Source organism: Lactuca sativa, chromosome 3, assembly GCF_002870075.4.
Source record: "Lactuca sativa cultivar Salinas chromosome 3, Lsat_Salinas_v11, whole genome shotgun sequence".
Lineage (NCBI taxonomy): Eukaryota > Viridiplantae > Streptophyta > Magnoliopsida > Asterales > Asteraceae > Lactuca > Lactuca sativa.
In genome coordinates this window covers 51,389,427-51,410,205 of record NC_056625.2, presented here as the reverse complement: position 1 = coordinate 51,410,205, position 20,779 = coordinate 51,389,427, and the positions used below count along the sequence as shown (strand labels likewise).

At 36.4% G+C, this 20,779-nt stretch overlaps 2 protein-coding genes across 2 annotated transcripts; both read left to right on the top strand.

The window, feature by feature from the left end:
• The first annotated feature begins 11,122 nt into the window (after positions 1-11,122).
• LOC111914425 (uncharacterized) lies at positions 11,123-14,744 on the top strand. Its single transcript, XM_042900572.2, has 5 exons — positions 11,123-12,940; positions 13,189-13,349; positions 13,428-13,754; positions 13,819-13,878; positions 14,102-14,744. Exons 1-5 carry the CDS (start codon positions 11,123-11,125, stop codon positions 14,742-14,744), a joined length of 3,009 nt encoding a protein of 1,002 aa, XP_042756506.2.
• An 816-nt stretch (positions 14,745-15,560) lies between these two features.
• On the top strand, positions 15,561-17,299 carry LOC111914456 (uncharacterized). Its single transcript, XM_023910197.3, has 4 exons — positions 15,561-16,033; positions 16,372-16,557; positions 16,815-17,024; positions 17,121-17,299. The coding sequence occupies exons 1-3, from the start codon at positions 15,935-15,937 to the stop codon at positions 17,013-17,015; spliced, it is 486 nt and encodes a 161-aa protein (XP_023765965.2). The 5' UTR covers positions 15,561-15,934; the 3' UTR covers positions 17,016-17,024; positions 17,121-17,299.
• The last annotated feature ends 3,480 nt before the right edge of the window (positions 17,300-20,779 follow it).

The window sequence follows — 20,779 nt, the reverse complement described above, 5'->3', positions numbered from 1 at the left end:
CATCATTCCCCTAACTGTGCGAGCAAGGGTCTGGCCTCTGTATGATGCCCATAGCCGAAGTTCTCTAAGCTTAGTTGTCCACAACTCATCCTCTGAGACAAGCCCTTCCCGACGCATTCGCTGCAAAAAGTTGGCCCATTCATCAGCATAAACGGTCTGCAGATAATAAAGAATGGAAACCCCATCCTCGTTTTCTGTAACAAGTTGTTCTTTTTGGTACACCACGTCTTCATTGTAGTAGGGCGTCAAGACACTGAAAGTCATCATCTTCTCAACTACAGGAGCATGAGGTATGTTCATAAACAAGGAGTTACTGAAGAATGCAAGTCGTCGCCTGGCCTCAATATTCACAGGAATATTGTTCAGCAAGTCAGGTGATGTGAGAATCATGTGGAGTCCTCGAGCATGTCGATAGAAAACCTCATCGCTTGGATCAGGCAACCTGACAACATTCTCTAAAAACAGCCGCCATGAACCTGCACCTGAAAGCAGCCAGCTGTCAGGAACCAAGCCGTCCTCTATAAGCTTCTTTATTGTCCTTTTCTTTTTGATGAAATCCCTTATGAAAATCTCGTAAAGTTCCTGTAGCGTGTTATCCACTTTCTCAAAATCTTTCCTGGAATTTATGATCAACTCGACAAGAGCGACCAATTTTTCATGAATGATGGGAAGGACGGACATGTTAAACGTATTAGTAAACATGTGGATATCAATTGAGTTTTCGATTTCTTCAAACAGTTTTGTGAGAATTGTGATTTCTTGCGTTTCGTCCTCTACGATTGAGAGCAGCAACTTCTTGACACTGTCGTAAGTTTCTATAACCGAACAACGCCTATACTCATTCTTTTGAATCTTATGCCATAACCACTCGTCTCTTGCATCAGCCAACTCTTTTGCCTGGTTGATAGCAAGATATAACTCCTTAGAAAGTAGAAAGCACGGCCACCTTAGGACTCTACCTTTCCAAGTATCTTGAGGCATCTCAAGAAGCTCAACTTCCTCATCACTAACAATGTCTTCTTCTCTAAAATTAAAAATTATTTCATTCCATGTCGCCGCAAATTTAAAGGCCTCAACTTCATTTGATTCAAGTTTCTTGAAAGGCAGGTCAAGACCATACCTTAATCGCAATCGATGAAAGCGATCTCTAGCCATGCCCCATTGAGTTTGAATCAAGTTACTAGGAACTAGCGACAACTCAACCGGCATGAGATTATATCGTATTGCACCAGCAAAAAACTGAAACCTCAATTTCAATTGTTGCATGTTGTGGATCTCACCCAAATGGCTAAACAACCCAATGCCCGCACCCACAAATGAAGAATAAATGGAGTACCAGATTTGTAAGTCCATCAAATAGATCAATACGACTGGTAGCCAGATAAGGCCAACTGCAAACCTGTTACTTTTAGTAAAGAACTGATGCCATTCGTATGTTATGTTGGAGTGGTGTAAGAGGTCTTTAGTGGGATGCATCATTGGTTTGATCTGAAGGAAGTAACTAAAACAAAACTTTGTGGCGAGAACCATGATCCAGAACACATAATACTTCATCTTATCAACCCATCCTTCCTTAAGTCCTCGGCCCAGAAAAGCTCTAGTCTGAAACCACCATGTTATCGTGTAGAAGATTCTCCGGTTAGTAGTCTCGATCAAGACACTAGGAATTGGAAAAATGAAGAGGACTGGTGCTAAGACTTGAGGGATGATGAAGACGAATACAGTCTTGAGGAAAATTATGATTTCCTTAGTAGTGTTATCTGACCAACCCATATCCTTCTTTTTCTGACTCCAGATTCTAGCATACAACGTCGCAAAAACAGTAATCCAAACAATCGAAACAATGATCTTCAATGCCATTCTTACACCAAGCCAGAAAGAAGTCTCTCTGGAAGCCAGTTTATACTGCATCACAACATCCAGAAGAGCTTTCAGGAACCTTAGGGAACTCCAAGTTATGAACACACTCAAAAGCTCTGCTTGAACATCTTTGTCGTTTAAAGCCTGCAACAGAGGATCGTTTGAATCTTTCCACGCAACAATGATGGCAGCTTGTAGATAGAGGAACACTACAAGAAACGGGACCTATAGGGATGACAAATGTCGTCTCTATAGGTGAAAAAAATCGTCCCTATAGGTGTCCGGGACGACATGTCGTCCCTATAGATTTCGTCACCATAGCCTCGTCGCAATAGATCTTTTTGGTCGTCACTATAAATATTGTCGCAATAAGTATCCTTTAGAGACAACATGGCGTCTTGTTCTGGTTCGTCGCTATACGGTGCTGGTCTCCATAGATGAAGCTATAGAGACGACATGTCGTCTCTACAGGTGTATCTATAAAGACAACATGTCGCCTCCGTAAATAGAGATGTAGACTCGACTCGTCTAACCTTTACCAATAACATGTCGTTGTGGTAGATGCATCTATAGAGACGACATGTCGTCTCTATAGATCCACCTATAGAAACAACATGTCGTCTCTATAGGTATGCCCATACAGCTGCTCTTTTTTTTTTTTTTTTTTTCTCTATGCTTTCCCAGTTTTCACATCACAAAATTGCTAAAGCAGTAAATTTACAAAATAGTTAATACAGTAAATTTAATTGCAAAACATTAAAATTCCATACAATCTCAAAACACTACATTATTGCAAATATAATTCATATAAAGAACAAAATTATTAATTTGAGGGAATTTTCATAATCATCACATGTCTTATCATTTGTGTACATAACACTACATTCTACATGGTTTAAAAAAACACCATTAACAATGGATGGCTTCTCAGCATACTGTGTCCTTCTTTGCTCCCTAAAGCTTCTTGCACTCTTCCCACTTTCATTATCTGAAACATCATCATGAATTCAATTTTAATCATTTTTTTTGAAAAAAAAATGAAAAAGATGAAGGAACTAGGAAGAAGGAACCTTGATCTTGATCCATGGCATCCAGAATGCAAAGTTACTGTGTTGCTACTGGAAGATGTCATCTAATTGAGTGTTGAACAGATTGCTTAAGTACTGAATTAAGCTAAAACAGCTACCAATGTGCATTTGAGAAATTACATGTAATGTTTAAAAAAAGAACATGGACAAGATTTTCTACTTTTAATTAAAAGAAACAAAAGAACTTGCATACCTTGGTTGTCTACCTGTATTGGAGTTGCATCATTTTGAGAGGTATGATCCTTTGAGGCTCCAAAAACAAATTCCCTATAAATAGAATTTGGAACTGAAGAACTTGATGACATATTTCCATTAACAGAAGGTCTACTTGCATTTGACCTTTTTAATAAATATACCAACCTGTTCAAGGTAATACTTTTCACTTGACCAACTGACAGGTGGCATTTCTAATGGTTGGAATCCGTATTTCCTGCTAAACCTCTTTGGTAACCTTTTAACAATCCGGACTTCATCTCTTAGTGATTCAATGAAATAGCCCACATCAAAAATGTCCTCAAAATCACTGAATCAATCAAACACCATAACTTGTAAGTCATAGTTTCCAAAAACATCAAATTTACTAAAATACCCCTGGAATTACCAAGGATCAGCCCAGAAAGATGTATTATCAAGCTCTGGAACAACCAGAGTGAGATTTAAAAGACGTGCAACTGTCACCATGTAACATATCTGAAATTGATAAGCTGGTTTTAAAAATAAATAAGTGGTGTTTAAGAATAAAATATACATGAAAGAGGAAAAGAAGAAACACAAACCGCATCTCTCATTTGATTTAAGCCTCCGTTACATGAAACTTTAAGAAATCCGTTGCTTATGTAATTCCCTGCATAACAGAAAAAGAGTGGAATCCAAATGCAAATGATTATCATTAGATAAAGCCCTTATAATCATTGGTAATTAAAGCAAACTCTAATAGCATAAAGTAAGTAATCTGTGAATCAAAATCAACATCATTAACAAGTTACCAAAATGGGAACAATTAAACTCTAATAGTGGTTTTACCACATGAAAAATGTTCATCATCAACTAAACTTTTGCCTATCGGATACTTATTGACTTCATTAACAAGTCTTTGCCTTGCTGCATCTAGCTCCTCAATCAATCGTAAAATGTGATCAGGAGTTATTAGATTGATTATGTTAATAAAAGTAGAAATTAATGGAACAGAACATAAAAGTGAGAATGAAATGTCAAGAAATGGGAATTCAGTGTTTAATAAATAAATAATATTTATTACCATAACTTTGTTTTGTCTCTTTTCCCATTGACTGCTTGTCTGCCAAAACAAACAGAACCATCATAAAGATGAAAGCATTGACCATGGAGATGAGGAGGGTACTTACGTATTTTCAGACAATTGATGAACAGGGTTCATGGAAGAAAAAAAAAACTAATCATGAATAACCAATTTATAAGAAATAAGTCTTGCCATTCTAAAAACATCTGCGGATGAACCCATCCCTACAAGCATCAGGGCAACCTGGTCAAAATAACCAAAGGCAGAGTTAGCAATATCATTATTATATAACTAAAAAGAAAAAAATAGAATTACAGATTTATATGAAACTCAGATGACGAAGATTAAAAAAATGAGGATGTAATATAAATCTTTTACAGTGTTCCTTACATTGACTCTTTCTACCCTCCACATTTCATCTTCAAGCAAAGATACTTGGTGTTCCTTACATTGACTCTTTCTACCCTCTACATTTCATCTTCAAGCAAAGATACTTGTGCAACAGAAGTCCAATGGATGCAATCAACAGGGCTGAAGAAGAAAAAAAATTCTCAAATGCCTTTCAAAGATTCAAACTTATGTTTTACTATAATGTATGCATAAAGATAAGATAACCCTAATAGAATAATGTCAAATTTGATGTCAAATGGTGGAGTAAAACCAAATTTGATGTAAACATTTTTAAAAAAATTACCAGCTATCAATAGCTTGTTGAACTAAGTCAGTGCTTCCTTGCTGATTACATGCTCTAGCTCTACCAAAATCCTCCTGTGTCATGAACATGTCGGAGCAAACATTGGCACAACTTTTGCAGCCTATCATAAACAACAATAATTAATTAATTAATTAATTATATATATTCTACACAAGCAAAGTTAATTTTTTCTGTAGAGATGTTAATCTACTCAGAAATAAAAGGAATTAGATTATATGAGCAACATTACAGCTCTGTCTCGAAGCAATCATTAGACAAGTGACACCATTATCATAGACAATAACAGGACCTTGAGAATCTTGATCACCCTAAAGTTCATCAGAACATTAACACGTTATAAACATACTCATTTCACACAGCTTCATATAAACATAGCTTAACCTTGATATATGTTTGAAGGCTTAGTATTACAACAATGCTTTAAACTAAAAATAAAAGTGCAAAAACCCTATGCAATATAAAATCTGCAAACATATTGATCTTATTATTAAAAGCTTCCGCTTAACCAATGAATTCCAATACCCAAACTAATTACTTCCCTAGTTCTTACTGAATTGTTTATTAAATGAAGGCATGAAATTACAACAGAAGAAAATTGAATGGACTTGTGGATTCTTAATAGATTTATCTGTGTGCAACAAATCAATTCGAAGCCAACTGGAACAGATTCTTATTCAAACCCTCTCGATTTACCAATACCTAACTCGAAATACAAACATCTTTGCTTAATCAACCTACTTTATGAGCACATATTGTTTTACTTATCGTGTTTTGGTTTCTAACCAAGACAAACAACATAAAAAAGCTATCTGAAAGAAAGACGAACATGAAAAATACCTTTTTTCAATCAGTTTGGTGAGGAAACGTTCGGCCCGAACTGCAGACACGTCGCCATGGTAGTCGCGTCAAACCAGAACACGGCCTTTGATGTCGATGAGGAATAGCGCAGAGGCCGCCCTTGCCATCAATTATCCGGAGCCACGTAGATCAGATCTGTGTTGATTGATTCCAAATTAAGATCTAGTTTCTGGTCGATCGATACAGAACCAGAAGTGAAAATGAAGCCGGTAGTTAGAATCGTCGATGTTGAAGCTAATCGCCGTGGTCTTCGACAACTAGCATGAGGATCGAGAGAGAGGAAGAAGATTTTCCAGGAGTGGGAGGTGAGGAAGTCGCCAGGGGAGAATTGTCGATAAATCGAGAGAGACGGAGACGGACTGATGATTGAGCGTGCATGAATGAAACGAAGGGGCTGCTCTCCTAATTTTGGGCATAGACAGCTATGGGGACGACAAGTCGTCCCTATAGTTATCCCCAAAAACCACCGCCCACCTTTATTAAAAAAATATGTTATTTTTAATTTTCGTTATTTGTTAGAGCGATAGGTCATCGCTACAGGTGTTTCAAGAATGCGGCAAATCCATTTCCTTTCCCGCTTAAAATGCTGAGACGAGAAGTTGTCGCTATAGCTTCAAAAGTAAAAAAAAAAATCCGTCAACCCTATGGCGACGACATGTCGTCCTTATAGGTAGCATATAGGTAGCAAACAGGGACAACAAATGTCGTCCCTATAGATCTCGTCCCTATAGATGTTTATTCTTGTAGTGGAACAACATAGTCCACAACTTATTGAAGCTTCTAAAGAGGTTCAGAAAAGACCTCTGCTCAACGAAACCCGTCTTCCCTACCCATTTTCTTTGCTTTTTGTCACAAAGAAATTATTCCCGATTTCCATAGGCCATTTCAATTTCTCAAAGCAACTTCTACTCCAAAAGTACTCGTTGATGTCATCGTAATTCCTCCAATCACTACTAGAAACTTAAGTTTCAGCTACGGATTTTGCTACGGATTTATTCTCTAGCAAAATTTAGACTTATAGCTAGGAAAATACGACAGATCTACCATGGTTTTGATAATTATTTTATTTATTAAATATATGGAATATGAGTGAGGATTTACCGAGGGATCAGCTACGGATCTTGCAAGTATTTAACGATGGACCACTATTCCTCGCTAATCACTCGAAAAATGAAGACACTTAGCTAGGGTTCAGCGAGTGATAAAAAATTGTGTCATATGCTACGCGTTTAGCGAGAGAACGACGACGGAAACTTTATTTGGGGTGCGCACGTTTTCTTTTTTTCTCTTGCTGAAATTGGCACACCCAGTTCCATCTTCACGAAGGCAGTGTAACTTTACTTCCCTCCAGCTTTATCACTCTTGACTAAGTGAAATTAGCTCCTGCTTTATCTCAACATCTCTGTTCGAACAGATGACGACGCTACTCACCCGATTTCGGCAACCTCCATATCTTTAAATTTGAAAGTATTCTTCGTTAACCTCCGATTCAGGTAAATCTCATCCCTCTTAGGTTAGTTTTAGTTCAATTTCACAATATACTTTGTTAGGGTTTAATTTACCTTGAAACTTTCTGGTTACTGTGTTTCGTAGCCATATGAAATGCCTTCTTCATTATCTGCAAGTTAGGTTCAGGTCTACCATCAATTGCATCTATATAAGAATAGACACTTAGAATTAGAACTTGAGTTAGGGATTGATTCATCATAGTTTGTCTTCCAGTTCATGAGAATTTAAGGATTTATGAACCCTTACATTTTTAGGTTTTCCCCAATTCTCTTTCATATTTAGGAGGTGACAACGTGAATTTGAGAAGAAACAGGTGACTTATCCTTCATTATAACCACCTCTACCAAATCAATTACACCTTGAGCTTCTTTCCAGGATGAGGAGATTCATCACCACCACTATCATCATCATTTGCATCTCCTCCTTTGTTCATTTTCTTTTTGGCAAGTATCTTATTAATCTTATGAAGCTCATTAGTAATCTTTTGGTCTTTGTTCTGCTTTCTTGTCTTTCGTCCATCTTGCATCTTCACACCAAACTGAAACGCAGCTTTTGGCATGGCTTCCTTCTGCTCATTATATGTCGCCCATTCCTCTTCTGTCTCAAAGTCCCACCTATGAAGCCAACCCTTTGCTTGTTTTATACATATTACATAATTAACATATTTCATCTCCCATTAACATACAATTGTAAATGAAAAAAAATACTTACTCAACCACCCATATCCATTTTGGATAAATCAGCTTCATCATCACTATCAACAACCTCACGATTATATTCTTGATAACCCGGATAACATTCCGAATAGCTCTCGGATATAAAATTCGGATCTTTCTTACGAGCATCTTTTTCCCTTAATTGTTGAAGCCTCGTATCATCCCGCTTAAACACCGACCCTAAACCTCTATCTTTCTCTTCTTGTGTCATTAAATGTGGGTCCCCTTCTATGGTCAAACCTCCTTGCATATCATACGTTTGACCATCTTGCTGGACATATTGTTCGGGGTACCCCATCTGCTCCACATATTGATACTCCTGCTGCCACTCTCCCTGATAGCCTTGTACTTGCATAGCATCATACCCATTCTGAAAATTTGGTAAATTGTTAAGCAAGGTGAGGGTAAAATAGTAAATAAAAGTATGTTGCTATTTTTCTCACTGTTTGTTGCCAGTCTTGAGATGGGTCCGAGGGTGGAACAGGGCCATAAGCTGGCTCATCGAAATAGGAAGGTCTCTTTTTTCTTTTAGGAGATTCTTCCATGTCTTCTGACAATGGGCTTTGGCTCATATCTTTACTAGGGACATAATAGTCAATTCCTTCTCCCACAAAGATATCATCCTCCTCAACACGAGCAACAGTGGGCTCCACCTCCACTTTCTCTATTTCATCGGAATGATTGCTTCTGGGAGGTGGTGGTGGTGGTGGCAGAAATTCTCTTTAAGGTTTTAAAAATTTCTCAGCATCATAATTACCAGAAAAAGCTGAGAACTTTCCTGTGATATCAAGATTAACTTTAATATATATGGATGTGACATGATTTTATAATTTAGGTTGAAATGTTAATTTATACCTTTCACATCCTTGTCTTTCTTCTTCTTTTTAAGAATTTTTCTGGATGATCTAAGACGAAGGTAAGACATGATTTTACCAATTCGGTCAAGAACAGAGCCATCAACATTGACAGTAACCATTTCCTGCAGATAAAATATAATCATTTTGAGAAAAAAAAATGATTATTTTAACATGAAATATAAATTAAAAGAAAATATACAAAGAACCTCTGGCTCTGGGCAATCGGCTTTGCTTTTGTATAAAGCTATACTTGTTCCTTTGGGTGCCAACCCATATTTATGCACATCTGTGGAACTGGATACCTGCAATAATTCATGAGAATCATGCAAAAGCCAGCACAAAACCTCTTTTAGTGACTTTCTTTTGATTTTCCGTTTAATTTTTTGGTGAAGCAAAAAAAGCTATACCTAATTACTTATTTTTCAACCATCACACATAAAGAGTTCTTTATGTATGATTTTTGTTTTTATATCCTTTTTCATGCTTAGCTGATTGATGATATTCACCAAAGTACTAATTACTTGTAATTTATTATAATTTTTTATGGGTTTCTCTAGACAATACTAATCATCGGTTCTTTTCTTGAAGTGATCTCAAAAGGCTATCTTTGGAAGGAATACTCGCACCTTAGTTAGGGAATCTCACTCAGTTGAGACGTCTGTAAGTGTAATACCTGTGCTTTCTAAGATTTACTATGAAATTTTTCTAAAATTTTGTTCTTGTTTGAAGGTTTCATATCGATTTTGATTTTTTTTTTGATTTTGAACTAAATATGATAAAAAAAAATCAGAAAGCAGGGGACCATTTTGTAGAAATTTCCAAACATCAAAATAGTTGAATTACATTTTTTTGATTTTGAACTAAATATGATAAAAAAAATCAGAAAGCAGGGGACCATTATGTAGAAATTTTGAACTAAATATGATAAAAAATCAGAAAGCAGGGGACAATATCATGTTTTCATCTTCAATATCAAAATAGTTGCAAATACACTCTTTGGTCCATTTTGAATTACATCTTGTCGATTCTTGTAAGTTTTAACATTACTATTACTAATAATATTGGGATGTCATAAAACTAATAATATTGTCCACAAGTTTTTCATGCCCTGGACGAAAAATATGTAATAAATGCATAGTTGATTGTTTGTTTGGGACTTTACACTTGAATAAAAGACCCATCTCTTGAGTTCTGATTTTATTATAAATTTTCTACTCTTACACATTATTTCAAATTCCATTGATATTTTGATGAAAGAGTGGTTTTAGAAGAAAACTTGAAATCAGAAATACAAGTTTTTTAGAACAAATAAGTAGAGTACCATTAGCATAAGTAAACCCCTGAAAGAGGTCAAATGAGCCATTTGGGCTGGATGCAGGTGAGTCCAGTAGGGGCATATCCGTCCAACATTTGTCAAAGTTATCAATGGACTCATGGTTAAATTTTTTATGCCACAACAGCTTCAACTTCAACTTCCTCCTCCACATCTATTTCTGCAGCTGATATCAATGTCACTCCCCTGAGACAGGTACACCATTACAAACATCAACTTAACTTAATAATGTTTTTTGAACATTTGTGCTAAATGACCACTATACCCTTCTGTTTGTCTAATTCATATGGACTTAATGTGAGTAAATCACCATTTTACCCTTCTTGTTTTGTGTATTTACTTATCGACTGAATGAACTGTCTGAATGCGAGTAGATTACCAATCACAAATCACACTTTTAGAAAGTCAACCATCTTTTGACCTTCTTTTGTCTCTCTTATGTCTTTTTCTTGATTCAAGTCTCTTGTCTCATCATATCTATTTTGATTCAGCCTATTGACATGCTCAACATTTAGGAAAACAAAAATAAAAAAAACATGGATTGGTTGTAATTATGAAGCTTGATTACAACATTTAGTATATATACCCAATCTATATGCATGATTAAGATAGTCATATGACAAATAACTAAAATTACAAGAATAAATAGTATCCATCTCCAACATTTACCTCCACAATACAATAAGCACAATGAATATACTTTGAAATGTTAATGACTTCATTTTTTTTATTAATAGATTATATAACATAGTCACTTGTGTAATCTATTACTTAGAATTTATTTGATTACTTTCTCTCCCTACCAGTTCTTGTTTATTCCAAAGGATTTATTGTCATCCACCTCTTCTTACTTGGTTGTAGCTAGTTTTTATCTAATCTCTATCTAAGTTCTGAATAGTAGTTATATATTTTGTTGTAGGTAGTCATTATGTCAACACGTAGTGATAGAGATTGGATGTACAAAAGGTTAGATCATGGGTATCTTAGCACAGCATATCATGCATCCGTCAAAGGATTTCTAGATGTTGCTTTTTCTAATGAAGCAACTGTTGATGGGGATTATATTAGATGTCCTTGTTTTAAATGCAAGAACATGTATTATAAAACAAGAGGTGATGTAGAGCTTCACTTGTTACAAAACGGTTTCACTCCTAATTATACAACTTGGTGGGCACATGGTGAAAGAAATGCGATATCTCAGCATGAGGAAGAATCTTCTAATCCGATGCAGGATCCGATGGAAGATGATGATGATGATGTTAATGGGTGTACACAAATGTTGATGGATGTAATGGAAGAACTCCCGAATCCAACTACCAAGGGGTTCTATGATATGTTAGAAGACGCTGATGAACCTTTGTGGGATGGATGTGAAAATTATTCAAAATTACAAGCTGCAACAGAGTTGTTGCATTGGAAGTCAGAATATAATATATTTGAGGCTGCCTATAATCACATACTTCCTATAATTAAGCGGATGCTACCCAAAGGTGAGAAACTAGTTGAGAACTTCTATGAGACGAAGAAGCTTTTGAAAATAATTAGACTCCCAGAAAAAAAGATTCATGCTTGCAAAAACCATTGCATGATATTCTATGGGGCAGATTCTGATTTGACTAAGTGTCGAGTGTGTGATCATGATCGGTACAAGAGTGGCAAACTGCCTTATCTGGTTATGAGGTACTTGCCGATTGCTCCTAGACTCCAAAGGTTGTATTTAACAAAAAAGAGGGCAAAGCAAATGACATGGAACTATGAACATCAGACCGAACCGGGTTTGATGGTCCATCCAAGTGATGGTGAGGCTTGGAAGCATTTCGACTCAACGCATCCAGAATTTTCAAGTGAACCACGGAATGTTCGCGTTAGGCTATGCACCAATGGGTTCAGTCCAAATAACTCAAATACAACCCCGTATTCATGTTGGCCTGTTTTCCTTTCAATTTATAACTTGCCTCCTTGGATGTGCTTAAAAGAACCATATGTTCATTTAAGCAAAGTTATTCCTGGAAAAAAGAGCCTAGGTCAAAATATAGATGTGTTTCTCAGGCCGCTAATTGACGAGTTAAAGATGCTATATACAGATGGTGTTGTGACTTATGATGCTTCGACTAAATGTAGTTTCACAATGAAAGCTATACTTCTTTGGACAGTTAGTGACTTTCCTGCTTATGCAATGTTATCGGGATGGAGCACACATGGCAAGTTAACATGTCCGTATTGTATGGGCGAGTCGGGGTCATTTCGGTTACACCATGGTAGTAAACCATGTTGGTTTGACTGCCATCGAAAATTTTTACCTGAACAACACACATATAGGGGTGACAAAAAAGGATTTCTGGCTAATAAGGTTGAGCGATCTAGCCCCCCACCAATATTAACCGGTGATCAGATTTGGGAGCAAGTACGACACTTTCCAACTGTTTATGAAGCCAAACCTTTTAGAGCGAAGAATGCAAAATTGCCTGGTTTCGGGATTACTCATAATTGGGTTAAGAGGAGCATCTTTTGGGAGCTACCATATTGGCAGAAGTTGTTAATACGGCACAACCTTGATCCCATTCACATTGAGACAAATGTGTTTGAAAATATTTTCAACACCGTGATGGACACTCCAAAAAGCAAAGACAACATGAATGCAAGAAAAGATATAGAAATGTATTGCAATCGAGTGCAATGGCATACATGGAAGAAGGGAAATAAGGATATGAAAAAGAGATCATCGTTTGCTTTGAGCAAAGAACAAGTAGCTAAAATATGCCAATGGTTGATTAAACTTAAATTCCCAGACGGATACACCTCAAACTTGGGGGGGGGGGTGCGTTAATGTAGATGATAATAGCTTTTACAAATTTAAGAGTCATGAGTGCCATTTATTTCTTCAAAGATTGTTGCCTATTTCTCTAAGAGGTATGGTGCCAAATTCAACATGGGATGCAATTACAGAGTTGTGTACATTCTTTCGTGTAATATGTTGAAGGGTGTTACGTGTAGATGACTTACAACTCTTGCAAACTACTATTGTTGAAACCATTTGCAAGTTGGAAATTTCCACCTGGATTCTTTGACTCAATGGAGCATCTTGTTATCCACTTAGCTCGAGAAGCTATGCTTGGTGGTCCGGTTCAATATAGGTGGATGTATCTTTATGAAAGGTATATTTTTTACCATACAAAAGATTCTACCATAAAACCTATGGAATTTCTAATAAGCCTTTTCCAAAATCTTTTTAGGAAGTTGGGATCAATGAAAAGAAAGATAAAAAAACATGAAAAGGTTGAGGGGTCCATTGTTGAGGCTTACATGATTGGAGAAATATCGACTTTTTGCTCACAATACTTTCTGCCTACAATTGAAACCCAGTTGAATCGTGAGTCGCGTAATTTTGCTCCATACATTCCTAGTTATACCATGGTCGACTCTCAATTAAGCATTTTCAAAGTTCCATCTCGAAGATTATTCGAAAAAAGTGGTCAACGGAGGCCTTTGACAGATGATGAGATGCGTATTGCTCATAATTACATCTTGATCAATTGTGTTGAGGTTCTACCTTTTTTAGGGTATGTCAACTTATCTATTTTTCATTGATGACGTGAATCTCTAAAATGTTTGTTATTTTTTAAGGTTGTTTGAAAATTATGTGATCCAAAGCCAACCTGATATGGATGATGGAGCATTTGAAAGGTTTTGATCAACATTTTGCTAAGTGGTTTAAAGATCATGTGAGTATGATACGAGAAAAATTTGTATTACCAAAGTGTCTTCCCCCGTGAATTAGTTAACAAATGAATTTATCAATGTAGGTTTTTCAACAATCAAATGATATCAGTCAACATCTGAAATGCCTTGCACGAGGACCATTACGACATGTTAGGTCATATAAAGGATACTTTGTTAATGGTTACAGGTTTCATACTGAAAAATATGGTGATGGACGGGTCACACACAATAGTGGTGTATGTGTAAGAAGGACTTGTTACAATGAGTCTGAGTGTGACTATTATGGGTTGTTGGATGAGGTTTTGGAAGTAGAATATCAAGGCATAGGGAGTTGCGTCGTAGTATTGTTCAAGTGTATATGGTTTAACCTTAATGAAGGGGTACGTGTGGATCGAAAGCATAATTTGGTTGATATTAAATACAAATCAAGGCTAAGAAATGAAGATCCATTTATCCTAGCGTCACAAGTAGAACAAGTGTATTATGCACCATATCCTGCAATGAAGGATTTGAAAGATTGGTGGGCTGTCGTCAAGACGAAACCAAGGGGTGTATATGATCTACGACAATGTGTTACTGAAGAAGATGATGATGAGGATGAAGAAGACCAATTCTTTCAAGAAAGTGAAGTGACTTTACCTTCTACAGGTAGCGGTGCAAATGAGGTGGCAGGACCCCTTTCTCATGTAATTGAAGGAGAAATAGAAGAAGTTAATGACAATGACATTGAGAGAGAAGAGGATGAAGAAGTTGATGATAACTTGGATGATTCATCCGAAGATGATATTGAAGATGAAAACATATGTGATGATAATTCTGATGATGAGTAATTACTAAAAATGTAGAATGAAACAATGTATTTGGAACTATATATTTTGCCTAATGGACCTTATAAATAACTTTTTAGCTAAAATGATCGTTTTCTTTTTCTATATACATTGCACTTTCATTTATTTGTGTATTATAGCATGTTACCTTCTCTTACTTCTATAATTTTCTATTATAATACATACTTGTTCTAACCAATAGTTTATTAATTCTTGATTTTAAGGGTTATTTTTTGACTAATGGCGCAACGAGGAGCCCGTGGTGGTGGTCGCAGTGGTAGTCACATTACTGGTCGTGATGCTGGAGATAGAAATGCATCTCAATCATACAATGATGCAGAAAGTCAACCTTCTTCTTCAGTTAGAGGATCAAACATCTTGGAACAAATTCCAAGTAACCCATCAAAAAGGAAGTTCATTGAAGTCGATTCTGAAAAGGAGTACTAAAGTTAATTTTACAATTGTTTATGAAAATGAATTTACTTGTTAATGATAATACTAATGCTAATTTTTTAATTTTTAATTTTTTGCAAGATTTACGGATCGGATTTCAATGATCAGAGCCATCACATGTATACTGAAGACGATGTTTGACGGCCCATGGACCTCATGGAAGAAGGTTGAAAAAGAACATCGTGATGCAATGTGGGAACACTTCAAGGTTTGTACTTATTATTTTTATGATTTATCAAAGTAAAAATTGGTATAAAATGAAAAAGATAATTGTATGCGTGATCTACATGTAGGGTTTGTATGTTTAGCCCGAAGAGACTGATGTTCTTGCTCGCAAGGTATGGAAAGACTGTATGAAGAAACGATTTCCTGACGTAATGTGAAGAGCACGTGAAGCATCTTTAAAACTTGCCAAAGCTGCAAATGTGAATGCCTCACTAGAAGGTGATTTAAATTTGCTAAAGGACTATCGCCCAAATTGGATAAAAAAGGAGTATTGGGAAAAAATGATCAATGAAGTGTGAACCACATCCAAATGGAAACGTTTATCACAATCAGGGAAAAATAACATAGATAAATTAGAAGATGGCTCTGTTTCCAAACATACCGGGGAATCTATATCTATTCGTCAACATAAGAAAAGAATGGTAAGATGTTTGCATCTCACGTTAGTTTCCACTTAGACTGTTGAGTTTTTGTTTTGTTTTTTAATGTATTACTAATGGATTTTGTAGCAAGGAATGCTTAAACGCCTTCCTACAGGAGTTGAACTTTATGCAAGGTTGCACACTAAACGGTCTACTCAAGAGTACATTACACCAAAGGCAGCTAAAGTTAAGGTATTTTCAATTCTTTTGTAGGAAACAAAACTTCCTACTACTCGGGTTAATGACTTTGTTAAAGCAACTAATTGACAGAAAACAAATATTTCATAAGTAGTAATCAACTTACAAAAGAAAAGAAACAAATTATTATCTCTAAATGTTTGATCCTCTGCCTAGTTGTAATTAAGTGTTTCGTAAGTAGTAATCAACTTTATGCAAGGTTTGAGTATTAATTAATAGGAGGCTTATGAAGTGGTTCATTTCATTCCTTGATTATGAATTTAATGGGATGGAATGAACCATTCCATTCCTTATTTCATGTTTCTATTTTTTCATTTTTTTTGCTATAATAGGAGGCTTATGAAAGTGCTATGGTGGCTAAGTTTGGTGATGATACTAGTTGCCACCCCCTCTTGGATAATGAAACATGGTGTGATGTTTCCGGAGGAGTCAAGAAAGGAAGAATATATGGATTCGGATCTGTGTCTGATCCAGCGAGCTTTTTGGAAGGAACATCTAGTACAATAACATCCCAAGAGGTTCGTTTAATTTTGTACTTTATAAAAATTTCCTATCATAGCATTGTACTTACAAAGTTTCCTATCATGCCATTGTACTTACAAAGTTTCCTATCATGGCATTGTACTTACAAAGTTTTCTATCATGGTATTATACTTACAAAGTTTCCTATCATGGCATTGTACTTACAAAGTTTCCTATTATGGCATTGTACTTACAAAATTTCCTATCATGGCATTGTACTTACAAAGTTTCCTATCATGGTATTGTACTTTAGGTTGTCTATGAACGTGTACGAAACGAGATGCATGGCGAAATGGATGCTAAAGCTGCAGAAATGGAAGCTAAACATCAACAAATGCGTGAGGAAATGGATGCCAAAGCTACAACAATAGATGCCAAACAACAACAAATTGATGCAAAATATGAAGCAATGGAGAAGATGTATGCAGCCTTGCAAAATATGATGGGAAATTGAAAATTAGAGGTAATATGATGTTAACCATTAGTATTTGATGTTTTTGAATGACTTGTTAACCTTTTGTATTTGATGTTTTTGATTGTTTTGAATAATGTTTTATAGGAATGAGAACCGAAGATGATTGGATGGACATGAAATGAAGAGAGCAGCTAAAATGTTATTTTGAAGGTTAAACTTTTTTTTGTTTGTACTTCTTTTGCATACTTTGGATTTCTTGGTGCTAAAATGTTATTTTGAAGTTAAACCGTTGGGAGTTTGATGTTATGTGGATAGTTTCGTTCTTGGATGTTTCTTGAATGACACTTTGGTAAACTTTGATAGTTTTGGTATTGTAATGCTTGGTTGTATCATTATTTGATGTTCTTTAGTATAATAATTTGATGATTGTAGTATTTTTTTTTCTTTTAGAATCATAATAAAAAAATGATATTACAAGTTCGTGGTGAGAAAATAAGAAGTATTTTAATGTATGAATTTTGTGAGGGATTAGCTACGGAAAAAAAAATCATGTCTAAAGTGTGCGACGGAAAGGAAAAAAATTTAATGTATGAATTTTGCAAGGGATTAGTGATGGAAAAAATCATGTCTAAAGCTTGCAATAGATCAGCGACGGAAAAAAAAATAGTATATAAATTTTGCAAGGGATTAGTTACGGAAAAAAAAAAACTGTTTATGGAAATTTGCGACAGAACAGCGACGGAATGCATTGAGTGACATTTAGTGACATTTAGCGACGGATATTCTGTCGCTACCTTTGTCGCAAGGAAAAACCGATCCGTCGCTAAAACCCTCGCTGAGAAATTAGCCACCTTTTTATTACCTATGAGTGAATCCGTCGCCGATCCATCGCAAACAACATTAGCGAAGGAATAGCGACAGATATTTCCGTCGCTAAAACCCATGTTTCTAGTAGTGAATTAGAATGAGGTGTTGTGCCGTTTTTACTGTTGCTTACCTCCGCCTTGACGATATTGTAAATTGGTTTAACAACTCGATTCAAAAATGCGTTTTCCCCATAAATTGTTGGTAAACAGGCCTACCGGTGTTCTCATCGATGTATTCATCTAGAATTTTATTCAGTTCCTCAGCCATATGATGAAATATATAACAAATACACTCAGGCATGAAGCGTAGATTTGCGGACTCGCCCCAAATGAGTAGATAGAGTGCAGCATACAGGAGGTCTCTGTCGGTGCCGGAGAATGCGGGGACCCAGACGCTGGATTTACGGCCAAGAAAAGAGCACCAGTGCGTGTAGTTCTTGAGGGTGTTATATTGTCGGGTGGTGGCTGCAACCGCATCTGGGCGTTAGCGAGGTGGAGAACGAGGTGCTCCCGTTGGTTTAACACGTTGTGACGTTGGAAACCGAACAAGATGCCAAGCCAGTCGAGGAGGTCGTCGTTGGGTTGCAGTTGGATAGAGGGTGATCTGCGGAGGTCAACACCAGCCTCCAGAGCAGCAATGGCAGCATCTACTTCTGGGAAAAGGAGGGATGGATGATCAGGGTGTAAATTGTTTAATGGGATTATGTTATAGATTGTTTCATTGGATCTTGGGCCGGGATCAGTGAACGGTTAGACGGCGGAGGGCGCTGCGTGCGAGTCATATGGTGGCGATCGAAGTTAAAAAATTTAGTTTAAGACGACTATTAATGACCTGATGAGAAAAGACTGAATGCAAGGTGTTGATATCAGAAGAGAAATGATTAGAAAAGCATGAGGCGGCGCCCATGATTACAAATGTCATGCACAAGTCTACCACTACAAAACAAAGTACCCAATAATAGTGAACACCAACTTCTCACTAATCTAATATGACATTATCAAGTTGTTCCTATATTATTAATTATTTCTATTTATATTTACATGGACGATGATTATATAGAATAATAAATTATTAGTATATTTTTAATATTCATAATAATGGATCAAGTATTTACAATTGAATATATTTATATTTATATTAAGGAATATATGCACAACAAGAATTAATTAATCAGAAAATTATGAATATTTTTGTGTATAAACAGCAATGATCATTGTACGGAATACACCTTTTTTATGCCTTTTATTATTTAATCAAATATTTTAATAATTAAGATAAATATTATAAATTATAATTTCGTAGTTGTTATCACCATATATGTTGTTTTTGAAGGTTTTATATTTTAATAATTGGTCTAACGATAACTACAAAAGCGCTACAACTTTTTTTAAACGGAAAAAACAGAAAATATTTATTCAACGGTTTACCTTTTACTAATACAATGGTTTATATATTATAATTGATATAGACAACCTTAAAATTTTCGGATGTGTTTGTCTAATTTCTTTTTCTTTTCTCTTTTCTTAGGAGTTTTCCCATTAACTTTGATCATCACCAAAACCAACTATGGTTGGTAGGGGTAAGCATGGTGCGGTTTTTATATAAAACCGCAAATTGCGGTGTTTTAAAGCTAAAAACCGAAAATTGCGGTTTTGATTCGGTTCGGTTTTGGGGTTTTGCGGTTATTTCGAGACGGTTTTGGTTTTTAACCACAAAATGAGATGGTGCGGTTTTTCGGTTAAAAGGGTGCGGTCTTTCATGTTCAAAACAAAAAATTAGTATAACAACGTAATTTTCAAAACAAAATTTTCATTTTTCATTAACCAAGTTCACATAAAAATATCCTCAAAATATCCAACAGTAGTTATTGAAACATAACATATGCCAAGACCATAACATCAAATTCTCTCTCTAGTGTGTACGAGTCATGCCGACGCATTTCCACGGTCCTCGCTAGTACCTGAAACACATAACACAACAACTGTAAGCATAAATGCTTAGTGAGTTTCCCAAAATACCGCATATAACACATACGCCACTCGAGGCTATAATACGACCCTCCGGTCGATGTGTCTCAGCAGGACCCTCCAGTCCCGTAGCTCGTTGGAACCTCTAGTCCGGTCATAGCTCGTTGGGCCCTCCGGCCCGGTCTGTATCGTTGGACCCTTCGGTCCGATCTTTAACATCATACAACATACATATAACACTTAGCACATAATCTCATACATAACACATAAGACCCTCTGGTCAACATATAATACCACTCTAGGTACGTATAGTGAGAAGACTCACCTCAGATGTCTCGGTAAATCTCTGACTCGGTAGAAATATGATCTAGCCTCCGCCTAATCACATAAAGTAAATACTCTCATAAATATAACTATACTCAAACCTTTCTTAACACCCTCAAAAGGGTAAAAGACCATTTTACCCCTCTCTTGGCTTAAAGGCCTCATTGTTGACCAAACCCTAAAAGTCAACAAAAGTCAACGGTCAAACTTTGACCCGACTCGTCGAGTGCACTTGGGCGACTCGGCGAGTCTACACGTGTCTGCTAACTCTTTAGTCCCGCTTGGCACATCGAGTTCCTCCCCCTTGCTCGACAAGTCACACCTGGCATGAATCGCGGGGCCACCCCGACTCAACTCGCCGAGTCTCAAGAACAACTCGGCGAGTTCCGCCTTGAACTCCAGACCTCTAATCCCCCTCGGACTCACTAAGTTATTTCCCCAACTCGGCAAGTCTACTCACTGAGTGATTTACGGGAAACCCTAACCTTACTCGCCGAGTCTAATCTTTGGACTCAGCGAGTTCATGCCATGCAGAAACTCCATAGACCTCCTGAGGTCAGATCTGTTCCTTTAATCCATAGATATTACCTTCCCAAGCATGATAATCACGTAAAGTTCAGACCTTGACACTCAAATAGCATCTAG

Excerpts from the sequence above, each read along its gene's own strand:
- LOC111914425 (XM_042900572.2), top strand. The coding sequence starts at position 11,123 with ATGTCAACACGTAGTGATAGAGATTGGATGTACAAAAGGTTAGATCAT. Across the intron at positions 12,941-13,188 it reads TTGCTTTGAGCAAAGAACAA|ATGACTTACAACTCTTGCAA; the intron begins GTAGCTAAAATA and ends TGTTACGTGTAG. Across the intron at positions 13,350-13,427 it reads TGGATGTATCTTTATGAAAG|GAAGTTGGGATCAATGAAAA; the intron begins GTATATTTTTTA and ends AAATCTTTTTAG.
- LOC111914456 (XM_023910197.3), top strand. The coding sequence starts at position 15,935 with ATGCTTAAACGCCTTCCTACAGGAGTTGAACTTTATGCAAGGTTGCAC. Across the intron at positions 16,034-16,371 it reads CAAAGGCAGCTAAAGTTAAG|GAGGCTTATGAAAGTGCTAT; the intron begins GTATTTTCAATT and ends TTGCTATAATAG. Across the intron at positions 16,558-16,814 it reads GTACAATAACATCCCAAGAG|GTTGTCTATGAACGTGTACG; the intron begins GTTCGTTTAATT and ends ATTGTACTTTAG.